This window comes from Salvelinus alpinus, chromosome 2, assembly GCF_045679555.1.
Source record: "Salvelinus alpinus chromosome 2, SLU_Salpinus.1, whole genome shotgun sequence".
Classification (NCBI taxonomy): Eukaryota; Metazoa; Chordata; class Actinopteri; order Salmoniformes; family Salmonidae; genus Salvelinus; species Salvelinus alpinus.
Window position 1 is genome coordinate 98426689 of NC_092087.1, and position 25000 is coordinate 98451688.

General features: G+C 43.8%; 1 protein-coding gene across 1 annotated transcript in view; it reads right to left on the reverse strand.

The window, feature by feature from the left end:
- Positions 1-25000, reverse strand: part of LOC139568370 (protein ELFN1-like) — a 107084-nt gene that overhangs the window by 6174 nt on the left and 75910 nt on the right. The window contains exons 3-12 of the mRNA XM_071390146.1: positions 11287-12479; positions 10414-10567; positions 7128-7426; positions 6820-6931; positions 6224-6409; positions 4505-4661; positions 3344-3515; positions 2721-3141; positions 2165-2369; positions 216-448 (exon numbers count right to left, since the gene is read on the reverse strand). Coding sequence (XP_071246247.1) covers positions 216-448; positions 2165-2369; positions 2721-3141; positions 3344-3515; positions 4505-4661; positions 6224-6409; positions 6820-6931; positions 7128-7426; positions 10414-10567; positions 11287-11540 — 2193 coding nt within the window. The 5' untranslated portion in view covers positions 11541-12479. The remainder of the gene's footprint in view (positions 1-215; positions 449-2164; positions 2370-2720; positions 3142-3343; positions 3516-4504; positions 4662-6223; positions 6410-6819; positions 6932-7127; positions 7427-10413; positions 10568-11286; positions 12480-25000) is intronic.

Consider the following 25000-nt stretch of genomic DNA (forward strand, 5'->3'; position numbering starts at 1 on the left):
CACACACTCGCACACACTCGCACACACACGCACACACACGCACACACTCGCACACACTCGCACACACACGCACACACACGCACACACGCACACACTCGCACCCACACACACACACACACACACACACACACACACACACACACACACACACACACACACACACACACACACACACACACACACACACACACACACACACACACACGGTACAATACCTTCTGGGCCTCTGCTCGTAAGATGGCGGCGGCGGGCGTCACGGTGAGGACGGTGTCTTCGGCGGTTCCGGTCGGCGACGTCTTCTCGATGTACTTGGTCTCAGAGGTTCCCCGGTACGGCCCGTCGGAGCGGAAGGTGCGCGGGGAGCGGACGGACCCGCTGGAGGAGGTCGAAGGTCGTTTGGACGGAGCTTCCATACTGTGGTGTCTCTGGAGAGGGTGGTGGTAACCTCCTTCAATAATAATAATAATAAATATTAATCATTTGGTACATTTGTAAAGCGCTTTTCATTATGATAATAATCTCAAAGAGCATAGTAAAAAGGAATAATAATAAGTTCTAACATTTAATAAGTTCTAACATTTAATAAGTTATAACATTTAATACGTTATAACATTTAATACGTTAACATTTAATACGTTATAACATTTAATACGGTATAACATTTAATAAGTTATAACATTTAATAAGTTATAACATTTAATACGGTATAACATATAATAAGTTATAACATTTAATAAGTTATAACATTTAATACCTTATAACATTTAATAAGTTATAACATTTAATAAGTTATAACATTTAATAAGTTATAACATTTAATACGTTATAACATTTAATACGTTATAACATTTAATACGGTATAACATTTAATACGTTATAACATTTAATAAGTTAACATTTAATAAGTTATAACATTTAATACGATATAACATTTAATACGGTATAATATTTAATACGTTATAACATGTAATAAGTTATAACATTTAATACGATATAACATTTAATAAGTTATAACATTTAATACGATATAACATTTAATACGGTATAATATTTAATACGTTATAAAATATAATAAGTTATAACATTTAATAAGTAATAACATTTAATACGTTATAACATTTAATACGATATAACATTTAATACGGTATAACATTTAATACGATATAACATTTAATACGGTATAATATTTAATACGTTATAAAATATAATAAGTTATAACATTTAATACGTTATAACATTTAATACGTTATAACATTTAATACGATATAACATTTAATACGGTATAATATTTAATACGTTATAAAATATAATAAGTTATACCATTTAATACGTTAACATTTAATACGTTATAACATTTAATACGTTATAACATTTAATACGGTATAACATTTAATAAGTTATAACATTTAATAAGTTATAAAATTTAATACGTTATAACATTTAATACGTTATAACATTTAATACGTTAATATTTAATAAGTTATAACATTTAATACGTTATAACATTTAATACGTTATAACATTTAATACGTTATAACATTTAATACGATATAACATTTAACACGTTATAACATGTAATAAGTTATAACATTTAATACGTTATAACATTTAATACGTTATAACATTTACAATAATTCAGATATAACAGGTGGACATTGAGGCTGGTGGTAGATCACTGCCTCCTTCAAATCAAAGTGAATCGGTTTTTATTTTTTTAAATTTAATTTAGATAGAGTGAAGAGACCGACTGACCAATCAACAGACAGATAGACAGAGAGGGCGGTGCACAATTGGCCCAGCGTTGTCCGGGTTTGGCCGGTGTAGGCCGGGTGTAGGCCGGGTTTGGCTGGGTGTAGGCCGGGTTTGGCCGGGTTTGGCCGGTGTAGGCCGGGTTTAGGCCGGGTTTGGCCGGTGTAGGCCGTCATTATTAATAAGAATTTGTTCTTAACTGACTTGCCTAGTTAAATACAGGTTAAATGAAAAATAAAAAAAGATACGGACGGGCGGATGGATGGGGGTGTGTATACACTGTAATGACAGTACCTTTATACTGCGGTGACAGGAACCCTGACTGTCTCCGTGGCTGGTCTGAGATCAGCTCTAGTTGGGGTTCAAAAGATGCAGACGGACGGACAGGTGTGTGTATACACTGTAATGACAGTACCTTTATACTGCGGTGACAGGAACCCTGACTGTCTCTGTGGCTGGTCTGAGATCAGCTCTAGTTGGGGTTCAGCGGTCGACACAGAGCCCGACTTGACCCCCTGGAACGACGTAGACTCAGACTTGAGGACATCGATACAGTTGTTGATGATCTGGTTCACCTTGTCCACCTCTGAGGCGATGGTGGAGATCTCTGCTACTGAACCCTGAGGAGGAGGAGGAGGAGGAGGAAGAATGCTTTATTAATCCTCAGGAGATGGGATTCTGCTGTATCCTGAGGAGGAGGAGGAGGAGGAGGAAGACAAGGATGAAGAAGAAGAATACTTTATTAATCCTCAGGAGATGGGATTCTGCTGTATCCTCCTCCAATAAACACACACTAGGTTGTACAGACTGGAACCGTTCAGCCACAGTGTACCACAGTACAGCCACAGTGCAGCCACAGTGCAGCCACAGTGCAGCCACAGTGCAGCCACAGTGCAGCCACAGTGCAGCCACAGTGCAGCCACAGTGCAGCCACAGTACAGCCACAGTTCAGCATCAAATGAACAGGTTACCTGAGGGTTGTCTTGTGGAGAGAGACTACATTCCCTCTCTCTTTCCCTCTCTCGTTCCCTCTCTCTTTCCCTCTCTCGTTCCCTCTCTCTCTCCCTCCGGTCCGGCAGGTCGCCCACAGTTCCTCGCACTTCGATATAGTTCCCTTTCGCTGCCTTTGGAGTATCAATGATCTCCTGTAGATTGTACTGGTCCATCTCACAGGTTCCACCCTGGGGAAGGTAGGGCATCCGCGTGAGACTCTCCCCAGCCGAGAGCATCTGTTTCTGGGATAGCTGAGAGATGGACCCCCCTCCTCCTGTTCCTCCACCACCCTCCAGGTCAGCGCCGTATTTCAGCTCCATCAGGCTCTTCTGTATCTTTCCAATCTTCTTGTTCTTCTCGTCTCGCTGCCTCTTCTTCCTCAGGCAGTGGAACACAAAACTAGAAGAAGAAGATTTTATGAAACCATTTTCGAGATGGGGAACATTTGATCATTAATCATTTTCTCATTTCCGATTTTTCCCCCCGCATTTAAATCATTGTGTTTGCCTCTGAACTCTCCATATTACCGTGACTAAACAACAGACTGCATTGGAATTGTAATGAAGTAAGTGCTGTCTCTTCCTGTCTGTGGAAGACTCACCCTAGTATGAGGACCATGCTGAAGAGACTGCCCAGTATAGTCATGATGTAGTGGGTAGCAGAGGAGTCGTTGGAGGTCCTCTCTAGACCTGCCTTCCTCCCGGTGGAGATGGACAGACAGGTGTGGTTATAACGAAGCTGGTTTCGTATGGACACGACACAGTAGGTGTAGTCTGAGAGAGAGAGAGAGAGAGAGAGAGAGAGGGGAGAGAGAGGGGAGGGAGAGAGAGAGGGAGAGAGAGAGAGAGGGGAGAAGGGGAGAGAGAGAGGGAGGGAGAGAGAGAGAGAGGGGAGAAGGGGAGAGAGAGAGGGAGGGAGAGAGGAGGGAGAGAGAGAGAGAGGGAGAAGGGGAGAGAGAGAGATAGAGAGAGAGAGGGGAGAGAGAGAGAGAGAGAGAGAGAGAGAGAGAGAGAGAGAGAGAGAGAGAGAGAGAGAGAGAGAGAGGGGAGAAGGGAAGGGAGAGAGAGAGGGAGGGAGAAGGGGAGAGATAGAGAGAGAGAGGGGGGAGGGAGGGAGGGAGGGGGAAAGGAGAGAGAGAGGGAGGGACGGACGGAGAAGGTAGGGAGGGAGGGACGGAGAGAGAGAGAGGGAGGGAGGGGGAAGGGAGAGAGAGAGCGAGGGAGGGACGGAGAAGGTAGGGAGAGAGAGATTGAGGGACGGAGAGAGAGAGAGAAGGAGGGAGGGGGAAGGGAGAGAGAGAGGGAGGGACGGAGAAGGTAGGGAGAGAGGGAGGGACAGAGAGAGAGGGAGGGAGGGGAAGGGGAGAGAGAGAGGGAGGGACGGAGAAGGTAGGGAGAGAGGGAAGGACGGAGAGAGAGGGAGGGAGGGGGAAGGGAGAGAGAGAGGGAGGGACGGAGAAAGTAGGGAGGGAGGGAGAAGTGAGCGAGAGGGGAGAGAAAGAGAGAGAGAGTAACTTACATGACATTATATTGACATATAACTGCAGAGGATACTATATGGTGCCATTTAGTATGCAGACACTGTCTCTTTGCTTACACACACACACACACACACACACACACACACACACACACACACACACACACACACACACACACACACACACCCACCCACACACCCACACACCCACACACCCACACACACACACACACACACACACACACACACACGTTTGGGAGGGATGACTGAAACTATGTCCTACCCGTATGGGCTTTCAGGTTGTTCAGTTCAATCTCTTCCTTGTGGTTCTTCAGGTTCTGAATGTCAGTGAAGAAGCTGTTGTTGTAGAGGACCAGGATGTACATCTTACTGAAGGGGTGAGGGATCTGGACCGTGATCACTGCTGAGGTGTGGGAGGTCTAGAGAGAGAGAGAGAGAGTAGGGAGAGTGTAGAGGACCAGGATGTACATCTTACTGAAGGGGTGAGGGATCTGGACCGTGATCACTGCTGAGGTGTGGGAGGTCTAGAGAGAGAGAGAGAGAGTAGGGAGAGTGTAGAGGACCAGGATGTACATCTTACTGAAGGGGTGAGGGATCTGGACCGTGATCACTGCTGAGGTGTGGGAGGTCTAGAGAGAGAGAGAGAGAGCAGGGAGAGTGTAGAGGACCAGGATGTACATCTTACTGAAGGGGTGAGGGATCTGGACTGTGATCACTGCTGAGGTGTGGGAGGTCTAGAGAGAGAGAGAGAGAGAGCAGGGAGAGTGTAGAGGACCAGGATGTACATCTTACTGAAGGGGTGAGGGATCTGGACCGTGATCACTGCTGAGGTGTGGGAGGTCTAGAGAGAGAGAGAGAGAGAGTAGGGAGAGTGTAGAGGACCAGGATGTACATCTTACTGAAGGGGTGAGGGATCTGGACCGTGATCACTGCTGAGGTGTGTGAGGTCTAGAGAGAGAGAGAGCAGGGAGAGAGAGAGAGTAGGGAGAGATGAGAGAGAGAGTGAGTAGAGAGAGATGAGAGAGAGTAGGGAGAGAGAGACAGATAGAGAGAGATGAGAGAGAGAGAGAGAGAGAGAGAGAGAGAGAGAGAGAGAGAGAGAGAGAGAGAGAGAGAGAGAGAGAGAGAGAGAGAGAGAGAGAGAGAGAGAGAGAGAGAGAGAGAGAGAGAGAGAGAGAGAGAGAGAGAGAGAGAGAGAGATGTGAGAGAGAGATGAGAGAGATAGAGAGAGAAGTAGAATGCTGTGTGGTTCTGGGGGTAGACCTGTTAGAAGTAGTGAAAGCAGGCCAGTAGCTCAGCCCCAAAGGTCTCCTCCTCATCTAAATATCAAAACAAACTCTGAACCAATTACATTCATTTGGGGACAGGTCGAAAAGCATACTCTCTAACCAACACACGTGTAACGGGGGGCCAGACTGGACTCCAACCAACACACGTGTAACGGGGGGGTCAGACTGGACTCCAACCAACACACGTGTAATAGGGGGTCAGACTGGACTCTAACCAACACACGTGTAACGGAGGGCCAGACTGGACTCTAACCAACACACGTGTAACGGGGGGTCAGACTGGACTCCAACCAACACACGTGTAACAGGGGGGTCAGACTGGACTCCAACCAACACACGTGTAACGGAGGGTCAGACTGGACTCCAACCAACACACGTGTAACGGGGGGTCAGACTGGACTCCAACCAACACACGTGTAACGGGGGGGTCAGACTGGACTCCAACCAACACACGTGTAACGGGTGATTGATCTCTTGGATAACGTTCCAACGGGTCGAGACCCAAAAGGTACCGATTGGATGGCTCCATCCAGGAACATTTCAAGCTAGCTGTGGATTGGCTTAAGACACATTCTGAACTTTGTAACACGCACACAAACACAACCCTTAGAGCCCGTAGGAACAGCTTCACGTGGGGCTCACCTGTTTCACCTTCATACTAGGCTTGTTGTTCACAGCGTAGGTGGGCTCACCTGTTTCACCTTCATACTGGGCTTGTTGTTCAGATCAGGGTAGGAGGGGCTGATGCTGATTGGGTCCTCCGGGGACATTCCAGAGGGGCAGTCGTCCAATCCGCAGGGAGAGTACGGTGGGAGGGTCGTAAAATCGGACTGAACAATGATGTTCGGCAAAGAGTTGCTACCGTCGTCGGTACACACCTATAATCATCATCATCATCATCATCATCATCCTAAATATAACCATACAAATATTTTATACAAGTAATCATAAAATCAGAACAATAACAATAATTAATTTGTATAGCTCGTTTCCCACACTCAATGAATATAAAATATAACATGATGTAATGTATTCTAACTGCTATGAACGATGTACTGTTACTATGACAACCTACTATGATGTTCTACACTGTCTCAACACTCTATCGTGCATCATACCAGATGTATTTCTGCATTTTAAAAGTTTACACATCTTGAAAACATGATTGTTGACAAGCAAAACGTTTTGGGACTATATCAACAATGGACAAATACCAAAAGATAGTTCATTTTAGGGTGGATTTATTTAAAAAAAGGATCATAATAATGATATGTGTTAGTCTACAGACCATACTGAGCATGTGCAGAGCGTTGCGGTTGGCAGGCATCCTGGGGTTCTGACTGAGGAGGCTGTAGCCTGAAAACCCGGCCGGAGTATCACACACCATCCTCTCGTTGGTCCTGTTCGGGAACACACGGCGGTTACCAGTGTTTGGGTCAAATCCAGTTCAAGGCAGTCAATGTAGGAAGTCATTTTAATATACATTTAACAAAAAAAAGAAAAGTGAAACACTTTTGAAATAAATAGCTTATACTTATTGACATGTCATTGAAAATAGATTGAATATTATATTTTGCTTCAACTTGCGCTTTTTACCTGTTGGGGAAGACTGCCAACCAGCGTAGAAATCCCAGCAGCTCACAGGAGCAGTTGAACGGGTTGGTGTAGAGTTCACACGTGGTTAATCTACCGAGCCCTGTAAACAAGCCTCCGTCCAGCACCTGGATCCTGTTCATGGACAGGTCAATGTTCTCTATGTTAGGACACTCCTCAAAGGTGTTGGGGGTGACCGCCTCGATCAGGTTGGCCTGGAGGTAGAGGTACTGCAGCTTCCCCAGCCCTCGGAGGATTCCCTCTGTTAGGTTCCTCAGACGGTTAAACCCCAACTGCAGCACCTGGTAAGAAAGATAAGGTAAGAGAGGGTAAGGTAGGGAAGGGTAAGGTAAGAAAGGGTAATGTAAGAAAGGGTAAGGTAGGGAAGGGTAAGGTAAGGTAGGGAAGGGTAAGGTAAGGTAAGAGAGGGTAAGGTAGGAAAGGGTAAGGTAAGAAAGGGTAAGGTAAGAAAGGGTAAGGTAGGAAAGGGTAAGGTAAGAAAGGGTAAGGGAAGGTAAGGTGAGGTAGGGTAAGAAAGGGTAAAGTAAGAAAAGGTTAGTTAGAGTACGGTATGAAAGGGTAAGGTGAGGTAAGATAGGGTAAGGTAAGAAAAGGTAAGGTAAGAAATGGTAATGTAAGGTAGGAAAGTAACGTAAGAAAGGGTAAGGTTAGAAAGGGTAAGGTGGGGAGAGACATGGTAAGGTAAGGTAGGAAGGTAAGGTTAAGTATGAAAGGGTAAGGTAAGGTAGAAGGTAAAGTAAGAAAGGGCAAGGTAAGGTTGGTAAGAAAGGGGAAGGTAGGAAAGATTACGGTAAGGTATGAAAGAGGAAGCTAAGAAAGGGTAATGTAAGGTAGGGCAAGAAAGGGTAAGGTAAGAAAGGGTATGGCAAGGTAGGGTCATAAAGGGTAAGGTAAGAAAGGGTAAGGTAAGACAGGATTAGGAAAGAGTAAGGTAAGAAAGGGTAAGGTAAGAAAGGGTATGTAAGAAAGGATAATGTAGAAAGGGTAAGGTAGGGTAAGAAAGGGTAAGTTAAGAAAGGGTATGGTAATGATGAGTAAGGTAAGAAAGGGTATGGCAAGGTAGGGTAAGAAAGGGAAAGCTAAGAAAGGTAATAAAGGGTAAGGTAGAAAAGGGTAAGGTAGGGTAAGAAAGGGTAAGGTAAGGTCCGATAGGGTAAGGTAAGAATGAGTCAGGTAAGAAAGGGTAAGGTAAGGTATGGTAAGGTAAGAACCAGTAAGGTAAGAAAGGGTAAGGTAAGTGGGGTAAGGTAAGAAAGGGCAAGAAAGGGTAAGGTAAGAAAGGTACGGTAAAGTAAGAAAGTGTAAGATAAGGAAAGAAAGGGTAAGATAAGGTAAGATAGGGTAAGGTAGAGTAAGGTAAGAAGGTGTAAGGTAAGAAATGGTAAGATAAGGTAACGTAAGGTAGGGTAAGGTAAGGTAACGTGAGGTAAGGTAAGGTATGGTAAGGTAACGTGAGGTAACTTGAGGTAAGGTGATGTACGGTAACATAAGGTAAGGTAATGTATGGTAATGTGAGGTAACATGAGGTAAGGTACCGTGAGGTAAGGTAAGGTAACGTAAGGTAATGTGAGGTAAGGTAACGTAAGGTAATGTGAGGTAAGATAATGTAGGTAAGGCATGGTAACGTGAGGTAAGGTAATGTGAGGTAACGTAAGGTAACGTGAGGTTACGTAAGGTAACGTGAGGTAAGGTAACGTGAGGTAAGGTAACGTGAGGTAACGTGAGATAACGTAAGGTAAGGTAACGTGAGGTAAGGTAACGTGAGATAAGGTAAGGTAACGTGAGGTAACTTGAGGTAAGGTGACGTACGGTAACATAAGGTAAGGTAATGTATGGTAACGTGAGGTAACATGAGGTAAGGTACCGTGAGGTAAGGTAATGTAGGTAAGGCATGGAAACGTGAGGTAAGGTAATGTGAGGTAACGTAAGGTAACGTGAGGTTACGTAAGGTAACGTAAGGCAAGGTAACGTGAGGTAAGGTAACGTGAGGTAAGGTAATGTGAGGTAAGATGATGTAAGGTAAGGTAACGTAAGGTAACATGAGGTAAGGTAATGTGAGGTACGGTAACGTAAGGTAATGTGAGGTAAGATGATGTAAGGTAACTTGAGGTAAGGTAAAGTGAGGTAACATGAGGTAAGGTAATGTGAGGTAAGGTAACGTAAGGTAAGGCACCGTGAGGTAACGTGAGGTAAGGTAACATGAGGTAACGTGAGGTAAGGTAACGTGAGGTAAGGTACTGTAAGGTAACGTGAGGTAAGGTAACGTGAGGTAACATGAGGTAAGGTAATGTGAGGTAAGGTAACGTAAGGTAAGGCAACGTGAGGTAAGGTAACATGAGGTAAGGTAACGTGAGGTAAGGTAACGTGAGGTAACGTGAGGTAAGGTAACGCGAGGTAAGTAACGTGAGGTAACGTGAGGTAAGGTAACGTGAGGTAAGGTAACGTGAGGTAAGGTAATGTAAGGTAACATGAGGTAAGGGAAGGTGAGGTAAGGTAAGGTAACTTGAGGTAAGGTAAAGTGAGGTAAAATGAGGTAAGGTAATGTGAGGTAACGTAAGGTAAGGCAACGTGAGGTAAGGTAACGCGCGGTAAGTAACCTGAGGTAAGGTAACGTGAGGTAAGGTAATGTAAGGTAACGTGAGGTAAGTAACGTGAGGTAAGGTAACGTGAGGTAAGGTAACGTGAGGTAAGGTAACGTGAGGTAATGTAACGTGAGGTAAGGTAACGGGAGGTAAGGTAACGTGAGGTAATGTAACGTGAGGTAAGGTAACGTGAGGTAAGGTAACGTGAGGTAATGTAATGTGAGGTAATGTAACGTGAGGTAAGGTAACGTGAGGTAAGGTAACGTGAGGTAAGGTAACGTGAGCTAATGTAACGTGAGGTAAGGTAACGTGAGGTAAGGTAACGTGAGCTAAGGTAACGTGAGCTAAGGTAACGTGAGGTAAGGTAACGTGAGGTATGGTAACGTGAGGTAAGGTAACGTGAGGTAATGTAATGTGAGGTAATGTAACGTGAGGTAAGGTAACGTGAGCTAATGTAACGTGAGGTAAGGTAACGTGAGGTAAGGTAACGTGAGCTAAGGTAACGTGAGCTAAGGTAACGTGAGCTAAGGTAACGTGAGGTAAGGTAACGTGAGCTAAGGTAACGTGAGGTAAGGTAAGGTAACGTACGTTAAGGTAATGTGATTGAAGGTAAGGTACCAAATGGCACACTTCTCCCTACATAGTTCACTAGAGCGCCAGGAATCAGTGTGACGTTCAGGACCAACCTGTAGGTTGAACTGGGCCGAGAAGGCTCCGTCCTCCACGTACGAGATCTCATTCTTGGTGAGGTTGAGGTACGTCAGGTTCCCAAAGCGGCTGAGCGATGAGAAATGGATACTCTTGATCTTATTCTCGTTGAGCCTCAGGTCCACGATGGTGCTGTTCAAAGTAGACTTTTATTTAAAGTGCATTTAAACTTGCAATAAGACACTTTACAACAAAAAAACTGACAAAGGTCAACAGGTAGATCCAGGTCTTTCTTTTCTTAATAAAAGGCAATTTACAGTAAAACAATCACATGACAACAAGTTAAACCTAACAATTTACAGTAAAACAATCACATGACAACAAGTTAAACCTAACAATTTACAGTAAAACAATAACATTTATTTATTTTATTTTATTTTTATTTTACCTTTATTTAACTAGGCAAGTCAGTTAAGAACAAATTCTTATTTTCAATGACGGCCTAGGAACAGTGGGTTAACTGCCTTGTTCAGGGACATGACAACAAGTTAAATCTAACTGGAAGTAAACATAGACGAACAAAAAGGAAAATAAAACACACAGAATGCCTCAACAATGCCGTCTGCCTGGGGTTGCAAAATTCCAGTAACTTTCCCAAATTTCCCAGGTCATCCAGAAATCCTGGGTTGGAATATTTCTGGAAACAGTTGGGAATAAGCAGGAAATCTGGGGAATCGTGGGCAGGAATAGCTTCATATGGGGGCTGGTTCTTACCTGTTGATGTGGGCAGGAATAGCTTCATATGGGGGCTGGTTCTTACCTGTTGATGTGGGCAGGAATAGCTTCATATGGGGGCTGGTTCTTACCTGTTGATGTGGGCAGGGATAGCTTCATACAGGGCTGTTTCTTACCTGTTTATGTGGGCAGGGATAGCTTCATAAGGGGGCTGGTTCTGGCTGCAGATAGCCAACCACACGAAGCCCTTCTCCCCCTCAATCAGCCAACAGTCGCCCGTCACCGTGGGAAATTGGATGATTGACAGTAGGGCAAAGCCATAGAGGAAGGCAAACCAACTGGTTGCCGACAACGCCACCGAAACCCCGCCCACTCTGTTGTTAAACCCCGCCTCTCGGGGTTGTGTTGGCGTTCTGATGATGACATCCATGTTGTTGATTATAGTTGTTTTTTTGTTTATTGATTCGTTTATTTATCCAGGTTAGCGTCACTGCGAGGAAGAGAAGTGTAAAGAATGAAGATTGTTACTAATGTCCAATTTCCATCCGGCATGGATTAATAAAGTCCTCTCCTCCTAGTTGAACCTGTCCAACGAGCACCTTGTGCACTGTCATCTCCAGAGCTATACAGCCTCTACCCATGTCAGCGCTCCACTGTATTGTTAGTCCACTCGGCAGTATAAGGCAGGGTAGGGTTGGAAGGAGAGAGTATTGCTGGTCCTTCCTAGTCTTTGTCTCAGGTTAGTCCCACAAAAAAAGGTTTTAAAAGGAAAAGTGTGCACTTGTCTTTTTCTCAGGTTAGTCCGTAGGAAGGACCCAACATTTTTTGGACTTGCGGACCCATTACAATTTTTTGCTTATCCAGATTCACTGGGGAGTTTTTTTCTCTCTCGCACCAACCAACGTTTTTTGGGGAGATGATTCTCTGATTGGTCTGGAGGAAGGATGGTCCTCATTTGATTGGTCCGGAGGAAGGATGGTCCTCCTTTGATTGGTCCGGAGGAAGGATGGTCCTCCTTTGATTGGTCGGGAGGAATGGAGAAGAGTTAGAGGGAAGTACCTTGACGTAGCTCATTGGACAGAGTCTCTGCACCTTTTATTTATGCACTGACATCTCAATCTGAGCCTCCATTTTGTTTCCCGTGTTTTCCACAGTGTGTGAGAGTCAGGGATGACGAGGCCCGCCTCTGCAACTACATTTGTCTGTGGTCCTGGGGACTGTCGTCAGGGAGACGTCTGGGTGTGGCTCTGTCCTTTTCCTCCCATCTGATTGGCTATTTCACCATTTGATGGTTGGTCTTCGGCATCCCTGATTGGATCCCTGTCTACTCTCCTGCCTCCTCATTGGTGGTTCATAGGTTGGCCAGAAACTGGAGAGAAAGGAGAGAGAGGACATCAGACAAACTTCAAAATTGGGGAAAAAACAAACGAATGAAATCTTAAAAGGGAATACATGTTTTCTCCCCTACTGATGTACAACATCCTAACTTAAATGTGCTGGAAAATCAGAAACAAGGTTTCAATATTGCTGTCCATCAATGACACACAAACACATTTAGTGATCTTGGAAAATGTTGACAAAAAAGGATGGTTAAATGTTGCCCTAAGAGTTGGTAGAATTTAATTTTAAATGAGTCCCAGCTGTAATGGCTGCCAAAGATGCTTCCACCAAGTAATAACTCTGGGGCTGTGAAGACTTACGCAATCAAGACTTCTTCATTTATATATTTTTTATTCATTTGATACATGTTGAGTAGGTTGTGTAGAGAAAAAATCTAATTCCCTTTTGAGATTTAAAGGAGGTTAAATGTGAAGACCGTGCCGGAGGTGTGTAGACTTTAACTAGTGACTGTATCTTCATACAAAACATCAACGTTTTCAACCAAAACCCATCGTAATCTTCATCTCTGGTGCTGTTACTAGGGACTAATCATCTCTGGTGCTGTTGCTAGGGACTAATCATCATCTCTGGTGCTGTTACTAGGGACTAATCTTCATCTATGGTGCTGTTACTAGGGACTAATCATCATCTCTGGTGCTGTTACTAGGGACTAATCATCTCTGGTGCTGTTACTAGGGACTAATCTTCATCTCTGGTGCTGTTACTAGGGACTAATCATCATCTCTGGTGCTGTTACTAGGGACTAATCATCATCTCTGGTGCTGTTACTAGGGACTAATCATCTCTGGTGCTGTTACTAGGGACTAATCTTCATCTATGGTGCTGTTACTAGGGACTAATCATCTCTGGTGCTGTTACTAGGGACTAATCTTCATCTCTGGTGCTGTTACTAGGGACTAATCTTCATATCTGGTGCTGTTACTAGGGACTAATCATCTCTGGTGCTGTTACTAGGGACTAATCAATCTCTGGTGATGTTACTAGGGACTAATTGTCATCTCTGGTGCTGTTACTAGGGAATAATCATCTATGGTGCTGTTACTAGGGACTAATCGTCATCTCTGGTGCTGTTACTAGGGACTAATCATAATCTCTGGTGCTGTTACTAGGGACTAACCTTAATCTCTGGTGCTGTTACTAGGGACTAACCTTCATCTCTGGTGCTGTAACTAGGGACTAATCTTCATATCTGGTGCTGTTACTAGGGACTAATCATCTCTAGTGCTGTTACTAGGGACTAATCTTCATCTCTGGTGCTGTTACTAGGGACTAATCATCATCTCTGGTGCTGTTACTAGGGACTAATCTTCATATCTGGTGCTGTTACTAGGGACTAATCTTCATATCTGGTGCTGTTACTAGGGACTAATCTTCATCTCTGGTGCTGTTACTAGGGACTAATCTTCATCTCTGGTGCTGTTACTAGGGACTAATCATATCTGGTGCTGTTACTAGGGACTAATCTTAATCTCTGGTGCTGTTACTAGGGACTAATCATATCTGGTGCTGTTACTAGGGACTAATCTTCATATCTAGTGCTGTTACTAGGGACTAATCTTCATATCTGGTGCTGTTACTAGGGACTAATCTTAATCTCTGGTGCTGTTACTAGGGACTAATCTTCATCTCTGGTGCTGTTACTAGGGACTAATCATAATCTGTGGTGCTGTTACTAGGGACTAATCTTCATATCTGGTGCTGTTACTAGGGACTAATCATATCTGGTGCTGTTACTAGGGACTAATCTTCATATCTAGTGCTGTTACTAGGGACTAATCTTCATATCTGGTGCTGTTACTAGGGACTAATCATATCTGGTGCTGTTACTAGGGACTAATCTTCATCTCTGGTGCTGTTACTAGGGACTAATCATCATCTCTGGTGCTGTTACTAGGGACTAATCTTCATATCTGGTGCTGTTACTAGGGACTAATCATATCTGGTGCTGTTACTAGGGAGTAATCATCATCTCTGGTGCTGTTACTAGGGACTAATCATCATCTCTGGTGCTGTTACTAGGGACTAATTTTCATATCTGGTGCTGTTACTAGGGACTAATCATATCTGGTGCTGTTACTAGGGACTAATCTTCATATCTGGTGCTGTTACTAGGGACTAATCTTCATATCTGGTGCTGTTACTAGGGACGAATCATCTCTGGTGCTGTTACTAGGGACTAATCTTCATCTCTGGTGCTGCTGGAGGGAGGGAGGGAGGGAGGGAGGGAGGGAGGGAGGGAGGGAGGGAAAGGCTCCGATAGAGATGGAGGGAAATCTAGAGATAGAGACAGATCGCTACTCTGCTTAGCCACTGTAGAATCTGCTAGAACAACCATACATCTGTTTTCTCTCTGAGTTAGATTGAATGCATTGAAATGGGGCCTTATACGCTGCTTACCCACTGTAGAATCTGCTAGAACAACCATACATCTGTTTTCTCTCTGAATTAGATTGAATGCATTGAAATGGTGCCTTATAAACTGTGCCTTTGTCAGATAAAGAACTGTCACCCTTTTATATACATACAGAGAGGGATGAAAACATGTAAAGAGAGAGGGAAAGTGTGTGTGTGTGTTGGGGTGGGGGCGCTACCAGCCACTCAGCACAATCTATAATTGATGGTGAGACTTCCTCCTACGTAGCATGAGACAAACTACCCACTGTGGTGAGGCCACTGCCTGCTGCCAGCCTTCCAGCCTTCCAGCCACACACACACACACACACACACACACACACACACACACACACACACACACACACACACACACACACACACACACACACACACACACACACACACACACACACACACACACACACACACACACACACACCAACAGGAAACGTTAATTCTGTTGCAATACAATAAAACATTTTTAGCTGAGAGAAAAATATATAGAGAGAGGGAGGGAGAGAGAGAGAGAGAGAGAATGTCTACTGTTTGCTGATGATCTGGTGCTTCTGTCACCAACCAAGGAGGGCCTACAGCAGCACCTAGATCTTCTGCACAGATTCTGTCAGACCTGGGCCCTGACAGTAAATCTCAGTAAGACCAAAATAATGGTGTTCCAAAAAAGGTCCAGTCGCCAGGACCACAAATTCCATCTAGACACCGTTGCCCTAGAGCACACAAAAAACTATACATACCTCGGCCTAAACATCAGCACCACAGGTAGCTTCCACAGAGCTGTGAACGATCTGAGAGACAAGGCAAGAAGGGCATTCTATGCCATCAAAAGGAACATAAATTTCAACATACCAATTAGGATCTGGCTAAAAATACTTGAATCAGTCATAGAGCCCATTGCCCTTTATGGTTGTGAGGTCTGGGGTCCGCTCACCAACCAAGATTTCACAAAATGGGACAAACACCAAATTGAGACTCTGCATGCAGAATTCTGCAAAAATATCCTCCGTGTACAACGTAGAACACCAAATAATGCATGCAGAGCAGAATTAGGCCAATACCCACTAATTATCAAAATCCAGAAAAGAGCCGTTAAATTCTACAACCACCTAAAAGGAAGCGATTCCCAAACCTTCCATAACAAAGCCATCACCTACAGAGAGATGAACCTGGAGAAGAGTCCCCTAAGCAAGCTGGTCCTGGGGCTCTGTTCACAAACACAAACACACCCCACAGAGCCCCAGGACAACAGCACAATTAGACCCAACCAAATCATGAGAAAACAAAAAGATAATTACTTGACACATTGGAAAGAATTAACAAAAAAACAGAGCAAACTAGAATGCTATTTGGCCCTAAACAGAGAGTATACAGTGGCAGAATACCTGACCACTGTGACTGACCCAAACTTAAGGAAAGCTTTGACTATGTACAGACTCAGTGAGCATAGCCTTGCTATTGAGAAAGGCCGCCGTAGGCAGACATGGCTCTCAAGAGAAGACAGGCTATGTGCTCACTGCCCACAAAATGAGGTGGAAACTGAGCTGCACTTCCTAACCTCCTGCCCAATGTATGACCATATTAGAGAGACATATTTCCCTCAGATTACACAGATCCACAAAGAATTCGAAAACAAATCCAATTTTGATAAACTCCCATATCTACTGGGTGAAATTCCACAGTGTGCCATCACAGCAGCAAGATTTGTGACCTGTTGCCACAAGAAAAGGGCAACCAGTGAAGAACAAACACCATTGTAAATACAACCCATATTTATGTTTATTTATTTTAACTTGTGTGCTTTAACCATTTGTACATTGTTACAACACTGTATATATATAATATGACATTTGTCATGTCTTTATTGTTTTGAAACTTCTGTATGTGTAATGTTTACTGTTAATTTTTATTGTTTATTTCACTTTTGTATATTATCTACCTCACTTGCTTTGGCAATGTTAACACATGTTTCCCATGCCAATAAAGCCCCTTGAATTGAATTGAATTGAATTGAGATAAAGAGAGAGAGGGAGGGAGAGAGAGAGAGAGAGAGAGAGAGAGAGAGAGAGAGAGAGAGAGAGAGAGAGAGAGAGAGAGAGAGAGAGAGAGAGAGAGAGAGAGAGAGAGAGAGAGAGAGAGAGAGAGAGAGAGAGAGAGAGAGAGAGAGAGAGAGAGAGAGAGAGAGAGAGAGAGAGAGAGAGAGAGCGAGGGAGAGTAAGTGAGAGAGAGAGACAGAGAGAGAGAGAGAGAGAGAGAGAGAGAGAGAGAGAGAGAGAGAGGGTGAAATACCACAGTGCGCCATTACAGCAGCAAGATTTGTGACCTGCTGCCACAAGAAAAGGGCAACCAGTGAAGAACAAACACCATTGTAAATACAACTCATATTTATGTTTATATTTTTTCCCTTTTGTATTTCAACCATTTGCACATCGTTACAACACTGTATATAGACATAATTTGACATTTGTAATGTCTTTATTATTTTGGAACTTTTGTGAGTGTAATGTTTACTGTTAATTTTTATTGTTTATTTCACTTTTGTAAATTATCTACTTCACTTGCTTTGACAATGTTAACATATGTTTCCCATGACGATAAAGCCCCTTGAATTGAATTGAGAGAGAGACATCAAGTGGTCAGTTAAAATTGGTAAAAACACACCCATTTATTCCCACAGGGCCGTGGGGTGAGACAGGGATGCAGCTTAAGCCCCACCCTCTTCAACATATATATCAACGAATTGGTGAGGACACTAGAACAGTCTGCAGCACCCGTCCTCACCCTACTAGAATCTGAAGTCAAATGTCTACTGTTTGCTGATGATCTGGTTCTTCTGTCACCAACCAAGGAGGGCCTACAGCAGCACCTAGATCTTCTGCACAGATTCTGTCAGACCTGGGCCCTGACAGTAAATCTGGTGTTCCAAACATTGCAAATATAAATTCCATCTAGACACCGTTGCCCTAGAGCACACAAAAAACTATACATACCTCTGCCTAAACATCAGCGCCACAGATAACTTCCACAAAGCTGTGAATGATCTGACAGACAAGGCAAGAAGGGCCTTCTATGCCATCAAAAGGAACATAAAATTCAACATACCAATTAGGATCTGGCAAAAAATACTTGAATCATTGACAGAACCCATTGTCCTTTATGGTTGTGAGGTCTGGGGTCCGCTCACCAACCAAGAATTCACAAAATGAGACAAACACCAAATTGAGACTCTGCATGCAGAATTCTGCAAAAATATCCTCTGTGTACAATGTAAAACACCAAATAATGCATGCAGAGCAGAATTAGGCCGATACCCGCTAATGATCAAAATCCAGAAACGAGTCGTTAAATTCTACAACCACCTAAAAGGAAGCGATTCCCAAACCTTCTATGACAAAGCCATCACCTACAGAGAGATGAACCTGGAGAAGAGTCCCCTAAGCAAGCTGGTCCTGGGGCTCTGTTCACAAACACAAACAGACCCCACAGAGACCCAGGACAGCAACTTAATTAGACCCAACCAAATCATGAGAAAACAAAAAGAGAATTACTTGACACATTGGAAAGAATTGACAAAAAACTGAGATAACTAGAATGCTATTTGGCCCTAAACAGAGAAGAAACTGAGCTGCACGTCCTAATGTATGCCCATAGACACATATTTCCCTCAGATTTAACAGACACACAAAGAATTCGTAAACAAATTCAATTTTGATATACTTTTGATACTTGCACTAACTGGGGACATGTGCTGGGAACCCTGTCAGGTGAGATGGAAGGCGTGTATGGTGAGACTTTAGAATAGACTGTTGGATATGCCAACTGCCAGAATAACTAGTAAAGATTTTCAATGGGATCTATCCATAGGGGGGAGCCTGGGCACCTGAAATGTCTGATCTATTTCAATGGGATCTATCCATACTGGACAACTGAAATGTCTGATCTATTTCAATGGGATCTACCCATAGGGGGAGCCTGGGCAACTGAAATGTCTGATCTATTTCAATGGGATCTATCCATAGGGGGTGCCTGGGCAACTGTAATGTCTGATCTATTTCAATGGGATCTATCCATAGGGGGAGCCTGGACAACTGAAATGTCTGATCTATTTCAATGGGATCTATCCATAGGGGGGAGCCTGGACAACTGAAATGTCTGATCTATTTCAATGGGATCTATCCATAGGGGGGAGCCTGGACAACTGAAATGTCTGATCTATTTCAATGGGATCTATCCATAGGGGGGAGCCTGGACAACTGAAATGTCTGATCTATTTCAATGGGATCTATCCATAGGGGGGAGCCTGGGCAACTGAAATGTCTGATCTATTTCAATGGGATCTATCCATAGGGGAGCCTGGGCAACTGAAATGTCTGATCTATTTCAATGGGATCTATCCATACGGGGGAGACTGGACAACTGAAATGTCTGATCTATTTCAATGGGATCTATCCATAGGGGGGAGCCTGGACAACTGAAATGTCTGATCTATTTCAATGGGATCTATCCATAGGGGGGAGTCTGGACAACTGAAATGTCTGATCTATTTCAATGGGATCTATCCATAGGGGAGCCTGGGCAACTGAAATGTCTGATCTATTTCAATGGGATCTATCCATAGGGGGGAGCCTGGACAACTGAAATGTCTGATCTATTTCAATGGGATCTATCCATAGGGGGGAGCCTGGACAACTGAAATGTCTGATCTATTTCAATGGGATCTATCCATAGGGGGGAGCCTGGGCAACTGAAATGTCTGATCTATTTCAATGGGATCTATCCATAGGGGAGCCTGGGCAACTGAAATGTCTGATCTATTTCAATGGGATCTATCCATAGGGGAGCCTGGGCAACTGAAATGTCTGATCTATTTCAATGGGATCTATCCATATGGGGGAGCCTGGACAACTGAAATGTCTGATCTATTTCAATGGGATCTATCCATAGGGGAGCCGGGGCAACTGAAATGTCTGATCTATTTCAATGGGATCTATCCATAGGGGGGAGCCTGGACAACTGAAATGTCTGATCTATTTCAATGGGATCTATCCATAGACAACTGAAATGTCTGATCTATTTCAATGGGATCTATCCATAGACAACTGAAATGTCTGATCTATTTCAATGGGATCTATCCATAGGGGGAGCCTGGACAACTGAAATGTCTGATCTATTTCAATGGGATCTATCCATAGACAACTGAAATGTCTGATCTATTTCAATGGGATCTATCCATAGGGGGGAGCCTGGACAACTGAAATGTCTGATCTATTTCAATGGGATCTATCCATAGACAACTGAAATGTCTGATCTATTTCAATGGGATCTATCCATAGGGGGGAGCCTGGACAACTGAAATGTCTGATCTATTTCAATGGGATCTATCCATAGACAACTGAAATGTCTGATCTATTTCAATGGGATCTATCCATAGGGGGAGCCTGGACAACTGAAATGTCTGATCTATTTCAATGGGATCTATCCATAGACAACTGAAATGTCTGATCTATTTCAATGGGATCTATCCATAGACAACTGAAATGTCTGATCTATTTCAATGGGATCTATCCATAGGGGGGAGCCTGGACAACTGAAATGTCTGATCTATTTCAATGGGATCTATCCATAGACAACTGAAATGTCTGATCTATTTCAATGGGATCTATCCATAGGGGGGAGCCTGGACAACTGAAATGTCTGATCTATTTCAATGGGATCTATCCATAGACAACTGAAATGTCTGATCTATTTCAATGGGATCTATCCATAGACAACTGAAATGTCTGATCTATTTCAATGGGATCTATCCATAGGGGGGAGCCTGGACAACTGAAATGTCTGATCTATTTCAATGGGATCTATCCATAGACAACTGAAATGTCTGATCTATTTCAATGGGATCTATCCATAGGGGGGAGCCTGGACAACTGAAATGTCTGATCTATTTCAATGGGATCTATCCATAGGGGGGAGCCTGGACAACTGAAATGTCTGATCTATTTCAATGGGATCTATCCATAGGGGGGAGCCTGGACAACTGAAATGTCTGATCTATTTCAATGGGATCTATCCATAGGGGGGAGCCTGGACAACTGAAATGTCTGATCTATTTCAATGGGATCTATCCATAGGGGGAGCCTGGACAACTGAAATGTCTGATCTATTTCAATGGGATCTATCCATAGGGGGGAGCCTGGACAACTGAAATGTCTGATCTATTTCAATGGGATCTATCCACAGGGGGAGCCTGGGCAACTGAAATGTCTGATCTATTTCAATGGGATCTATCCATAGGGGGGAGCCTGGACAACTGAAATGTCTGATCTATTTCAATGGGATCTATCCATAGGGGGGAGCCTGGACAACTGAAATGTCTGATCTATTTCAATGGGATCTATCATAGGGGGAGCCTGGACAACTGAAATGTCTGATCTATTTCAATGGGATCTATCCATAGACAACTGAAATGTCTGATCTATTTCAATGGGATCTATCCATAGACAACTGAAATGTCTGATCTATTTCAATGGGATCTATCCATAGACAACTGAAATGTCTGATCTATTTCAATGGGATCTATCCATAGACAACTGAAATGTCTGATCTATTTCAATGGGATCTATCCATAGGGGGGAGCCTGGACAACTGAAATGTCTGATCTATTTCAATGGGATCTATCCATAGACAACTGAAATGTCTGATCTATTTCAATGGGATCTATCCATAGACAACTGAAATGTCTGATCTATTTCAATGGGATCTATCCATAGGGGGGAGCCTGGACAACTGAAATGTCTGATCTATTTCAATGGGATCTATCCATAGACAACTGAAATGTCTGATCTATTTCAATGGGATCTATCCATAGGGGGGAGCCTGGACAACTGAAATGTCTGATCTATTTCAATGGGATCTATCCATAGGGGGGAGCCTGGACAACTGAAATGTCTGATCTATTTCAATGGGATCTATCCATAGGGGGGAGCCTGGACAACTGAAATGTCTGATCTATTTCAATGGGATCTATCCATAGGGGGGAGCCTGGACAACTGAAATGTCTGATCTATTTCAATGGGATCTATCCATAGGGGGAGCCTGGACAACTGAAATGTCTGATCTATTTCAATGGGATCTATCCATAGGGGGGAGCCTGGACAACTGAAATGTCTGATCTATTTCAATGGGATCTATCCACAGGGGGAGCCTGGGCAACTGAAATGTCTGATCTATTTCAATGGGATCTATCCATAGGGGGGAGCCTGGACAACTGAAATGTCTGATCTATTTCAATGGGATCTATCCATAGGGGGGAGCCTGGACAACTGAAATGTCTGATCTATTTCAATGGGATCTATCATAGGGGGAGCCTGGACAACTGAAATGTCTGATCTATTTCAATGGGATCTATCCATAGGGGGGAGCCTGGGCAACTGAAATGTCTGATCTATTTCAATGGGATCTATCCATAGGGGGGAGCCTGGACAACTGAAATGTCTGATCTATTTCAATGGGATCTATCCATAGGGGGGAGCCTGGACAACTGAAATGTCTGATCTATTTCAATGGGATCTATCATAGGGGGAGCCTGGACAACTGAAATGTCTGATCTATTTCAACAGTCTGACTGTGAACATCTGTACGAAAACCAAATTAAGGGAGACATAGATTATTATTAACAAAAAACAAGGAGACAGGACGGACAGCTGATCATCCTCGCAGTGGCAGACAACGTGTAACAACACCTGCACAGGATTGGTACATCCGAATATCACACCTGTGGGACAGGTACAGGATGGCAACAACAACTGCCCGAGTTACACCAGGAATGCACAATCCCTCCATCAGTGCTCAGACTGTCCACAATAGGCTGAGAGAGGCTGGACTGAGGGCTTGTAGGCCTGTTGTAAGGCAGGTCCTCACCAGACATCACCGGCTACAACGTCGCTTATGGGCACAAACCCACCTTCGCTGGAACAGACAGGACTGGCAAAAAGGTGCTCTTCACTGACGAGTCACGGTTTTGTCTCACCAGGGGTGATGGTCGGATTTGCATTTATCGTCGAAGGAATGAGCGTTACACCGAGGCCTGTACTCTGGAGCGGGATCGACTTGGAGGTAGAGGGTCCGTCATGGTCTGGGGGCGGTGTGTCACAGCATCATCGGACTGAGCTTGTTGTCATTGCAGGCAATCTCAACGCTGTGCGTTACAGGGAAGACATCCTCCTCCCTCATGTGGTACCCATCCTGCAGGCTCATCCTGACATTACCCTCCAGCATGACGATGCCACCAGCCACACTGCTCGTTCTGTGCGTGATTTCCTGCAGTCCATGAGGAGGAGATGCAGTGCGGTACTTAATGCAGCTGGTGGCCACACCGGATACCGACTGTTACTTTTGATTTGTTTTTCTTCTTTTTTTTCGTTCAAATACTTTTTATTGAACAAACACAATAATGGTGTAAAAGACACGTATTCAACTCTTATCTAAACATAGAAGAGCAGACGAACAAAAAGACCCAGAGTTCTCGGTACAAAGTAAATAATACAAAATGACATACAGAACAAGGACAGGTAGAGAGAAAGAGGGCAGATGTCAACCCCCCCATCCCCCATACACCCCCCCATTCTAACTGAGAGTGCGTTAGAATGTAGAAATTCACCGCGCCGACTGGTCCAAGTAAGAGACGAAAGGCTGCCAGATTTGATCAAACGTTGATCATTTATTGTTCAGAATATATCTAATTCTTTCTAAGTGTACAGTGTTTTCCAATTCGCTGAGACATAATTTGGTAGAGGGAGCTTCCTTTCTTTTCCAAAACAACAAGATAAATTTTTTTGGGGCCCGAAATAAGATTGTAAGTGATGAGTTGTTTTTGGGGGGGATTGGTTAAATCCGTTTAGGGAATCAGACACTCCCAGGATTATCAGAAGCGGGTCTGGGTCTATTGAAGTCTCCAGAACTTCAGAGAGGATCCTACAAATTCCACACCAATAACCATACAAGCTAGAGCATAGGGCACAGCGGTGGAGTAGTGTACCCTGTGCAGCCTGACATTTATCACACATAGGGGATGTATCAGGAAATATCCTTTACAGCTTAATTGTGGAATAGTGTAATCTGTGTAATACCTTGCCTTGTATGAGACGATGTCTGGAGTGAATGGAGCAGGTGTGGATAAACTATCTTCCCAGTCTGCCACAGAAATGTCAGTCCCTAGTTCTTCCTCCCATTTAGCCTTAAATTGGCATCTGTAGAAGGTTTGCTAACAGATTGAAAAGCGTCATGTAGACGTGATATCAGTTTGTCTGAGATGGGGCATGTTTTTATGCATCCGTCAAACATGGAAGGTTTAGTGTTCCCAAATGTCGGGAAGTGTTTTCTAACATAGTCTCTGATCTGTAGGTATCTGAAAAAGTTACTTCTGGGAAGATTATAAGTTTCCCTCAGCAACTCAAAGGAGGCAAAGGTCCCTTCTATATATAAATCCCCTATGGTACTTATCCCCAACTCTCCCCATCGCTCAAAGGTGTTATCAAGGTTAGAGAAAAGGAAAAGGAGGAATTCCTGGCAACGGGGAGCATGAATGATATTGGTCTCATGTCAAAGTAGACTTTAATTTGCTTCCAGATACGAACTGTGCTATGTATAATAGGATTGTTACGATAACGTGACATCTCCAGATTGACAGGCGACACAATCACAGCTCCAATAGAGAAGGGGTGGATATCCTCACGGTCCGTACTCAGCCAACTGGATGACAGATATACGTTATCCAGCCAAAACGTAACAGCGCGGAGGTTAGCAGCCCTGTAGTAAAATATAAGATGGGGGAGAGACGATCCTCCTCCCATCTTGGATTTACAGAGGTGTTGTTTACCTTTCCTGAGTGTTTTATAATCCTCCTTCCATCTTGGATTTACAGAGGTGTTGTTTACCTTTCCTGAGTGCTTTATAATCCTCCTTCCATCTTGGATTTACAGAGGTGTTGTTTACCTTTCCTGTGTGCTTTATAATCCTCCTTCCATCTTGAATTTACAGAGGTGTTGTTTACCTATCCTGTGTGTTTATAATCCTCCTTCCATCTTG